This window comes from Pteropus medius, unplaced genomic scaffold (genome assembly GCF_902729225.1).
Source record: "Pteropus medius unplaced genomic scaffold, Ma_sr-lr_union100, whole genome shotgun sequence".
NCBI lineage: Eukaryota > Metazoa > Chordata > Mammalia > Chiroptera > Pteropodidae > Pteropus > Pteropus medius.
The window spans coordinates 4,221,855-4,232,709 of NW_024347867.1; the positions used below are offsets into that span (position 1 = coordinate 4,221,855).

A 10,855-nucleotide genomic window follows, 5' to 3' on the forward strand; every position below is an offset into this window, starting at 1 on the left:
TCTTAAAGATAGTTCTTTATTTTAACCTGAGCCTTTAGCTTCTAGCATGAGTGTCTGCCATAATGTTTTGAGAAATGTGATGTAATTAATGACTAACATTTCTTGACGACCACTATATTTTAGGCTCCGTCATGAATGCTTTCACGTGGTTATATCCTCAGGTACTACATGAAGCAAGTACTATTACTTTTCCCATTTTTCAGATGAGGATACTGAGGCTTAGAGAGGTTGTATAACATGTTAAAGGTCACAAAGCTAGCAAGTAGCATTGCCAAGACTCTAACCCAGTCATTCGGTTCACATAAATTATATTCTTTTTGTCAGGAGTCAGGTTGTTTGACCCAGACCAGAGATATGGTTAATTCTTAATCTGAAATTGCTTCATCATATCTAATCCTGAATTTTCCCCTCACTGCTCCTGCTACAAAGTTTTAGCTCAGTGATGTTAGGTCTTAATATACTCTCGTGTTAGTTTTCTCTGCCATCTTATTTGTAATTTAGTCCTCTTATTTGCACTGACACCATTTGGCCTTTTCATTTACACAATAGGCACATTGTAGATTTAATTGCTTTATATATAGTGAAATTGAACTTTCTAGTAACTAAGCACAAATTATGACTACATTAGATGCTTTCCTCCCTAAGGAATGAGACTTTGGGCTGAAATGGTCTAAAACCAATATTTGAAAATTTTAGACTAAGTTTTTAGAAATTTTTATTCTGTACGTCTCTGAACTGAACTGATTTTTCAGAAGGCAAGTTTATGATTGCTGCCCTCTATCCTTCTAGAGCACATCAAAATTAAATTAGAGAACATTTTCAAAATGTACCCCTTTGAGTTCGACCTATTTTATTAAGTATGGGTTGGGCCCATGTACAAGGATTTGGTATATTTGCTTATTCGTGTGAACCCATTTACAATCAGGCCCATGTCTCATCCCCTTTTATTTCCTACAAACATCATGTGGGAAAATCCTATGTGATTTTGTCCTGAATATCTGTTAAAGAATCACTGTTCCTCCATGCAGACAGAGAGAGGGAGAGAGAGAGATTTAGAGTAGTTCGTTGGCAGTAGGGGATTATCCTCTTAAAGACAACTTCCTGACACATAATCTACCAATTAGAATTTTACTAAGGACGACATAGGGCATTGCATCCCTGTTTTAAAGTTCAGTTGCCTCACTTTCTTTATGAGATAATTGAGCCTCTCTCTTTCATGAGGGAATGAAAGGGAGGGCTTTGGTGGAGGCGCCTTGAGCATATTTTAGGTTATGGGGTCCCTTCAAGGGCTAGAGCGATATTTGGAAAATTGGCACTGTATATATGACAAATATTGAACTAGCTAATATGTCTTAAATCTAAAATTACTCCTGTCATCTTTTTTCAACTAACCCAGAAAAATTAAAAGCACATATTTTCATTTTAAGAAAAATTTTTTTCTTTTTACGTTTTTGAAAGACTAAGTCGATTTGTCAATTATGAAGTATTTTCTTTTCAAGTTGTTAATACATTTATTCACCTCTATTGGACATCCATTTGTTCCTTTGTTTTTTTTCTTCATAGATTATTGAGTAAAGGCCAGAATGCCTTGGTAGAGCTGCAGACACAAAGACCAATCGCTCTTGAGCTCTACAAAGACTTTAAAGAGCTGGGGAGATTTATGCTGCGTTACAGTGGTTCCACGATAGCTGCTGGTGTAGTCACTGAGGTATTTTAAAGTGGCCGACTATGTATCCATGGTTCAATGTCTTTTCTTTTTCTGCTTTTTAAGAATGATTACAGAGGTTTTATGGCTTAAGGGAAACACAGTTGTCGTATTAGAACAAGATTTTAAAATTTATATTAAAAAATTAAAAGAAAGATGGGAAGAAAATGTTAGGTCTTAGAACTTCCTGCAGGTGGACTTCTAAACTATTTTCTCCACCAATAATATCACTCAAAATTAAAGGAAATCTGTTGAAAAATCTGTAAGTATGCAATCCAGGTTATGAGAATACAGACTTTAAGAGTCAAATGAATTGGGAGTAGTAATTTCATTTAATAGAAGAGCCCTTATTAAATTTTTTTCTTTAAATAATTGGCTCTAAGGGCATTTGAAATGATTCATTCAAAAACTTCAGTTAAAATATTAGTAATGTTTCTAAAACAAACCTATAATGTAATGTGAGGTGCAGTTGAGTTTTGGAGAAAATAGCCTGAAATGAACCTAAAAATTTCAATAATTAAAATTTTCTTCCACATTATCATGACCAATATAAATCTAATGGATATTATAGTTTTAAAAGAGAATTTATTAGTTTTTTAAATTATTTTCTGCATAAAACTTATTGGATGTATACTTTGGACATAGGGCGTTAGGTTGCATCACTACTCAGTTACGAAATACAAATTAGTAGTTGATAGTTGATCACAGGAATGGGGAGCATGGCAGAGGGAATGCAGTTAGCATTAATATGATGGCTAAGTGGAGGGCCAGGGGAGGGAGGGAGCAATTGGGGGGATCATTTTATGAACTATATAGATGTCTAACCAATGTACTGAATACTCGAAACTAATTTAAATAAATAAATTTTTTGAAAAAGAAAGATATTAAAAAGGAAAAAAAAACCCTCAGTAATGCATGTATCATGTAAAAGGCTCTAGAGTTAAACTGTCCACGTTTGTGTTACCGTTCCACTGATTGCTAGCAGCACGTGTACAATATTTCTCCTTCAATTTATCCTTCTATAAAAAAACAAGGTAGTAGAATCTACCTCCTAGAATTGTGAAATAAAATGATCTATAGAAAGACTTGGCACAGTAATTGACACATATAATAATTCAATAAATGTTATCTAACATCATTCTTATCAATATCATACTTAATCTGTCAAAGCATTCTTTATAAAAGAACATTCTAAAAATAAGATACAGTTTCTTGTGGGAAATAATGGGGAGATTATAGTTAATCTCAGAAATAGCATGACCAGGGAAGGGAAAAAGTGGCAAGAAAAAGCAAGTTTCATCTTGATATAATGATTATTTCACTGCCGCTTTCTTTTTGTTGTTCTTGTAACATGACTGATTAAATTATAGCAAATATGTTTTTCTTCTTTGCAGATAAAAGAATGATGGGTCAGAATTTCTATCATGTTTCCAAATGCAAGGAAATCGCTAACCTCTGTTTTTATAGAATCCAGTTATTCACTTAAAAGAAGAAGGTGCAATTGATGAGAGAGAAAATTAAAGCTGTAACCAGCTACAAAGAAGTATTTATTAATCATCATTCCTGCAAAATTTCAAGTCACCAACTGGCACAGAAAGGCTAATATTGTGCTTTTATTTTAAAAACCAACCTTCCCTTTGAAATGTTTAGTGAATGGATTTACTTTGCTAAGATTTATGAAAACTGTCAGAAATATGTATTAGAAGACATCGAATCATCATGAAATGAACTCTACTTCCAGCTAAACCACAGAATGTTTACAGTTTTCTATTTCGATTTTCAACTCTACTGCATACATTTTAAGGAAAAATAGCTAAATTTGGTTGTTGAAGTAGTTAATATTTGACCTGCACAATTTTTTTTTTTTTGTTTATTTTTGGTTAACGCTAAGTAAAGAATTGATAAAGGTTATAAGAAAGGTATTTTGTGTTGAGCATAAGAATGTTCTTCCTCAATAAGTAAACTTTTTTGAAAGATTAGTTTGGAATTAGTGGAAACTGTTCCTTTATTATTTAAGGTATAAAGCCAACTAATAAAATGTCTTAGTTTGAGCATAACAGCAAAACGTGTTTTGTTTCTTAAATGCTTATGAGAGTCTCTACCACTGTCACTAAATGTGACTTGGGGATTTTATGGGCCCTTTTCCACCTGAGTTTTCCTGATGCTTTTCACATGAATTCTGGCTTTTTATCTCAATAACAGATCAAATTTAGTTTCATCCATTTCTAACCATAACTTTTTTCTCATTCTCACTTTTAGAATTACATTTTGATGACTCTTATCTACCTTATAGACTGTAAGTTCCCTGTAAGAGTCATGCTTTTTTTAAAGTTTCAGCAACAAAACTTCCAAGGTATATTTAGTAACGAGTATTTGTTGAGTGTCCTCCTGGGTATAAATTGCTTTAGAGTGGATTTTGTCCTCAACCGAGCCTGGAATTCGGATCTGATGGACTCTCTGATAAACTTTTTAAATTGGTAAATGATGTCATTTGTATGTAAAACATCATTTTTTCTTCCTAATCGAAGAATGGCATCCATGGTAAAGGACACAGAGCATAAATGCGCAGCTTGGTGGGTGATCACAGAGTGAACACACCGTGTGATACATTTCTTACTAAAAAAGTATTTGTGTAGTTGTCACTTCAGAGTAAACTTGCTAAGGTAAGGAATTGTTTTTTATAAAATTTATCGGGAATTTAACAGATACATCTGACAGAAACCTAATTTAAAGTAACTTAAGCAAAAAAGAATAACTAGCAGTAGCCCCAGCTTTGAGTTAGATCAAGCTGCTAGCGTTTAGATCCTCGTCTGGGGGAAGGCCGAAAGAGCATGTCTTTTTCCAGGAACCCTAGAAACATCTGTCACCAACTATAATTGAGTGTAATTTCTTTCCTTGGGGCATCCTTGGGGCTGGATGTGAAGTGAATATCACTCAAAGCACATAGCTGAGAATTGTAGGGAGAGGGTTGGAAATTGTACTATTAGGAAGGGAAGATGGTTTGGTGGGCGGGGGGTGGCAAAAACAAGAAACATCCACTCTATTATATAAGGCCATGATAGAATTAAGAATTTTAAATAAGAATTTATTGTAAAACGAACAGTAGTAGCAGTAGAAATGAACGAGTTTATTTCTTCCTGCTCAAATTGTGATAAAGTGCAGACTTTTTATTCACCTTATGTTTACAATTGATTGTTGTTAAAGGGGGTGGTGATACTAAGAGGACCCACTGTGAGAGAAGAGTGTTGGCAGTGGGGTTAAGAGACGGGGTACAAGAAGCATGCCCAAGCTTGATTTTGGTCTGATTTCCTCCCCTTGAAACTTCCATCTATAATAGAACGTCCATTTTTGTCTCATTTTGTTATAAGTACTTCTCATCTTCCTATTTATGGTTTCACCATTTCTTCATACTAGTGGCTTTGTCCTCTGTTCTCGACTCTTTGTGAGGCTCTACTGATCAATTACTTGAGGGTAGCTTGGCCTGTACACATTACAGATCCGTGTTTTGACTGGTTAGTGTTTTTTCACACGTTCATTTTTTCTGATAATATTTCTGCCCCCTATATTGTGAGAGGTGTTTTAGAAAACTATTTCTAGAAATAATCTTTCCCATGAATATGCAGATCAATAATATCAATCATTGTTACAATGTAATAACTTACTTTAGAAAATTTGAAAAATACAGAAAAGTACAGGGAAGAATAAAATTCACCCATAGTTCTATTGCCTAAATATTACTGCTCTAACATTTTGATGTATTTCTTTTCTCTACAGTAAAATTTTTGTTAGGTAATTGTAATGGTTAGTCAAGATCTTTTTATGTCAAGATTTTTCAATTAAAATATTAATAGCTTTTTTTAATGATGTAAAAATACAAAATTACATGCCATGATGTATAAGAATCAGTCGAGATTATACAGCTAAAAAAAAAAAAAAGCTTCCAAATGAGAAGGTCTCATAAAAAATACTGGGTCATCATATTCTAGTTTTCCTCTAAAATGTCCATATTAATATGTGAATAGGATACATTCCTTCCTTCCTAAATATGAATCTGCCGTGTTCCAGGCACAAGGAAGAGCTCCTGAGCCCTGGTCTTGAAAGGGGTGACAGTCCAGTCAGGGGAGTTCTCAGTACCATAAACTACAAACAAGAATTAACAGCATGAAGGCATCCAGGAGGAATCCCCTACAGACAGTGTGGAAGGTACTAGGTGAGCAGGTGGAGCCATTAATGCTGAAGTAAGATTTTACTTACATAAAACATTCTCTTTAGTCCAAGTAACTCAATGTGTAATCACAGCCTCTTTCCTGCTAATTCAGAAATTAGGGGGAAGGGGGAGGCAGGTTTTGCATTGGCAAAATCAACCTGCAGGGCAGCTTTTGGCTTCCAAACTAGCAACACCGAAAATCTTACCAACCCTCTGTTTAAACCATTGTTTAGAACTTATTCACCCCCAATAAGAGCCACAGCAATGAGAATCTTTAACAGTGGGACCGAAGCTGGCACAAGGCTGCAGACTCAGTAGCTGACATGAAGGATGGATGCAGGAGGCAAGATGAGCCTAACCATAACCTTCGCTGAAGCCCTTTAAAGCCCGTAGGCATCAGAGGTCTTAGAATCTTAGAAAAGATAGAACTCATGGGGTAATTCACAGTTTGGTTCTTTGAAGATGCCAAAGCCACACAAGATTAAAAAAAAAAAGCCTATGAAACACGAGGGATGAGATGAGGTGTATAACTATACATGATAAAGATAAATTAAGATATTGTGTGTAACAGTTTTGATTCTTGTGTCCCAGCTTAATGCCACTTTCCCAGGGAACCCCTGGTTTCTGACTAGTGTAAAGGAAAATGAGTTACTGTGTGCTTTCATAGAACCTTGTCTCTCTCCTTAGAATGCTTTCAAGGCTGCAATTTTACATTTATTGTATGATTAATTATTGTTCTCTCCTTCCACTGAAATGCAAGTCCCAAGAGGAAAGAGACCTTTCCTGTTTATTCTTTTTTTTAAACTATTATTTTTCAGCAACTGGTATAGTCCCTAGCACATCAAATTGTTAAATGAATGAAAGCATTGATGCTGGTGGTAGCATTATGGATGATTTTAATTTCTCTATGTCTTTATTATCTGAAAATTACAAGTTTTTATTTCCATTATAATGTGTGCGAAGGGGCTATTTTTATAATGAAGGAAAAAGAAAACTTGTCATAAGCAAACTTTAGAACTGCTTCTGTCTGTCCTTCTGTTTGGTGAATCACTGCCCTAGTTTGGAGTCTTTTCCTGAACTGGGGTGAGCCTCTTGAGCCTGAAAGATTCAAGTGTGCTTGCATTTCAGAATGGGAACCAGCAGTCACCTGGCTGCCAGGGATTCTGGTAGCACCTAAGTGGACTGTGAGGTGGCTAAAGGTAATCGAAGCATTCTTACTTTCCAACACTAGGCTCAAATATATATATATATATATATTTTTTATTTAGAGATGATTTTAAAAACATGGTAACAAATCTATGGAAACATCTGCAGTTCATGAAGAGTGATGTTCACAGCATGTGGAGACAAAAACCTTTCAGGCATATTACAGGAAACAAGTTTTCTTTAAATAACTGCTACGTGGTGTCTGTAAAATCTGAGACGGTTGCTGAGTTAAGAAAAGAATCAGGATAGGTTAGAAAAGACTACATGGGAACCTAAATCATAGTAGCAAAATTCAAATATTCATTGAAGGCTGTAAAAACAGTTAATCACAAAAAGTGGAACTGATGATCTAGAAGCTGTCTTTGGAAACCACCTCTAGAATGCAGATAGGTGAAAATGATGAACAGGAAGACCCCAAGGTGCACATGAAGAGTGTATACCATATTTTATGTAAAATATCACAAAAGGATTACAGCCACTTTTTTCGTTAAAACTTTTAAAGTTTTGAGATTAAAACAAGTCTCGGGACTAAAAAACTCCCCAACAAGTCATCTTAAAGGAAATAAAAATTATCCTCAGTCTTTTCTGCAGCACTGAATTCCAAAAGACAAAGGAACACAGGAGTTAAATACATAAACCTTTAAGTGATAGGAATTGCAACCCACAAATTCATTACCCAGCTATGGCATCCTTTGTAGGTGAGGGTAAGAAAGTCTAAGGAGATGTCCTGGGAGAGCTGTGAAGGGCTTAAAATGATCAAATCACAAAAAGGTAGTTCAAAACCTTAAGACTGGGGAGGTCACGATACAAAATTCTGCAGCAGGCATATATTGATGCCCATCATTTGATGTCATCAGTCAAAGACCACCAGGACACAACTAGTCAAAATTATTTTTATTGAGGCTTGCTTACTGGAGCAACAGACCATGGAGGTGCTTCTTAGTAAGAAGGTGTAAGGAGGGGTTTGTTAAAGAATTTGAGCACACATAGCTAATTTTGAGGAGGGCTCATGTGAGTGGGGGTTTCTTCTGCATTGGATGCTGTCAGAATGGGAGTAATTCTGCAATTGGGTATCAGTTTTTAGCTAGGAGGTAGGAGAAACGGAACGAAGTAAAGTAGAAGCAGTTGCTCATGTTAGCCACAAGAGGGGGTTGCTTAGTCATTTTTATGGTTTGCACAGTGACTTTTGGTCTATTTCACTTCTTCAAAATCACGGTGACCTCCTCTGATGTCGATGATTTAGGAATTGTTAATGTTCAGTAAGAGAATACCATGACCTAGCTGCGAATAACAGGCTCACGTTGAAAGCATTTACATATGCAGCAATAAATTAATAGTGTAAAACAAAATAATGAAATAAGTCATTAAATTATACCTCAAATATGGGGACATGAAGGAGGGGAAGAACAAAGATTAAGTTTAGATTTTTCTCTTAAAAAGACTCAAACTGCAAAGCTAATGATAAGCTGTTTACAAAAGACATGTCTAAAACTATAGATTAGAAGAAAAAATACACAGATGTATCAAGGAAGTAAAGATAACTACCATGGTTTCGGTGTTTACATATGTCAGGCAGTTTTCACACAATTGTTCATTTTTATAATTATATAAGGTAGGCATTATTAATGTCAGCCTATAAATAAGAATACTGAAGTTCAGAGATTAATAAAAACCAACAAGTCAATTATAGAGCCATGATTTAAATCTTGATTTAAGCCTGACTGGAAGGCATGTTCACTACACCACATTGCCTCTCCAGAAATCAAGGGTAACAATGTTAATACTGGACTAAATTTAAGGCAAGCAAACAAACAAAAAACCTTGATGATTATATAGAGAACCATTTCATATTGATAAGAGGTACAATCGTGAGCAAAAAAATGAAACAAGTACCAAATAGCATCAAAATGCATAATGAAAATTAGAAATAAAAAATTAAAGGACATAATTATTAAGGAATTCTCACGGCACCGCCTTATAGATTAAGGAAACAAACAAAAAGTCAGAAGACTTGAGTAACAACAATAAAGTAGAAAGAATGAACATAAATGCAGAGAGAACACAGTTATAAGTTTCCTTCAAGAATTTGATAATGAGATAATACTACTCTTGGACAGTTATGTTACAAAGGCAACTCAGTGGATCAGACCATAGATATGGACTTATCTTTCAGCTTTGGAACGTCTTAAACAGATTAATTTTCCCTTTCTGTACAACAAATATTGGAATTATTTGGTTAGAGCATATAAAATAGCTGGGTGAAATATTTTAATCTTTAATATTTACTTAAGTGGAACTATAAATAAGCAAAAATAAAAAATAAAAATAAAATAAAAAATGACCAGACAAGTTTAAAGTTAACCAAAATATAACTTAAAAATGAAACATATAATTAAAACTAAAAATTGGTATTTAGATTAAACGAATTAGATACAACTAAAAAAAAGAATGAGTGACACAAATATATAATATATATATATACACAGGACATGGTTCCATAGTGTAGTGGTTTAGCACGTCTGTTTTACATGCAGAAAGTTCTGGATTCATGCCCCAGTGGAGCCATAGTTCATAGTCTATGGCCATGCCACCCTGAACAAGCCTGATGTTTGATCTCGGAAGCTAAGCAGGGTCGGGCCTGGTTAGTACTTGGATGGGAGACCACCTAGGAAGACCAGGTGCTGTGGGTATAAATAATATTAAATAAAATAAAAATTATATGTACAAGTACATAATGTATAAATATGTAACTACACAAATATATAATATATATGTGTATTATATGTAATGTGAAGTGGAATCAGAGTGTATAGCCTTAAATATTTTTATTACCAACATATTCAAAATAAATTAATTAAAAATTTTAAAAGCCTAGAAAGGAAACAAAACAACTGTCTTCAGGAAGTGCACCTATAAATCCACAATGATATAAATAAATGATGGAATGAATAAAGGGTTGGGTTGGGGGCGAGGAGAAGAGATAAATCTCCCTTGCAGAAGCATTCCAAGTAATGTATGTAGATATTCATCCTCAAGGAGGTGGAGCCTAACTCCACTCCTTAAATGTGGGCTGAGCATGGTGACTTCTTTTCAAAGAGTACAGTATGGAAAAGGGGTGAAAAACAATAATTTTACAGTGGAGAAACCTGAAAAATATTACTTCAGCCAGGTGATCAAGGTTAACATCAACAGCAATTAGGTCACGTTGATTATGTATACCACTGGTGTGATGTAGTGAAAACAGCACTCTACGTCTGTGGTCTTCCTCTCAAAAACTCTTAACACCAGTCTAATGAGAAAAACATCAGACAAATTCCATTACAGGGCCGTCCTACAAAATATTTGAGCAATATTAATCAAAACCATCAAAGTCATCAAAAAGAAGGAAAGTCCGAGAAACTCACTGCCAAAATGAACATAAGAGGGCATTAATGGGAGCCTGCAACAGAAAGACATTAGGTAAAAACTAAAGAAATATGAATAAACTATGGACTTTAGGAAATAAAATGTATCAGTACTGGTTCATTAATTGTGGCAAATGTAATACACTAATGTAAAACATTAATAATAGGAAAACTAGATGCAGAGTACATGAGAATTCCCAGTTTTTCCGTGAACCTAAGACTCCTAAAAAATATTTTACGTAGTTATTCTTTAGATTTTTATTATGTAATATTTGATACAAGCAAAAGAATATATGTAATTAATATCCAGAATAAGAATAACAATAAAACCCC

The 10,855-nt window shown here is 34.6% G+C and overlaps 1 protein-coding gene and 1 pseudogene across 2 annotated transcripts in view; both read left to right on the forward strand.

Annotated features, from left to right (window-relative positions):
• The window catches only part of HBS1L (HBS1 like translational GTPase), a 78,250-nt gene extending 74,486 nt beyond the window's left edge, over window positions 1-3,764 (forward strand). For both annotated transcript variants that reach the window (XM_039879023.1, XM_039879025.1), the window contains 2 exons: window positions 1,564-1,708; window positions 3,100-3,764. In XM_039879023.1, coding sequence (XP_039734957.1) covers window positions 1,564-1,708; window positions 3,100-3,111 — 157 coding nt within the window. In that variant the 3' untranslated portion in view covers window positions 3,112-3,764. The remainder of the gene's footprint in view (window positions 1-1,563; window positions 1,709-3,099) is intronic.
• A 5,928-nt stretch (window positions 3,765-9,692) lies between these two features.
• On the forward strand, window positions 9,693-9,808 carry LOC120615875 (uncharacterized; annotated as a pseudogene).
• The last annotated feature ends 1,047 nt before the right edge of the window (window positions 9,809-10,855 follow it).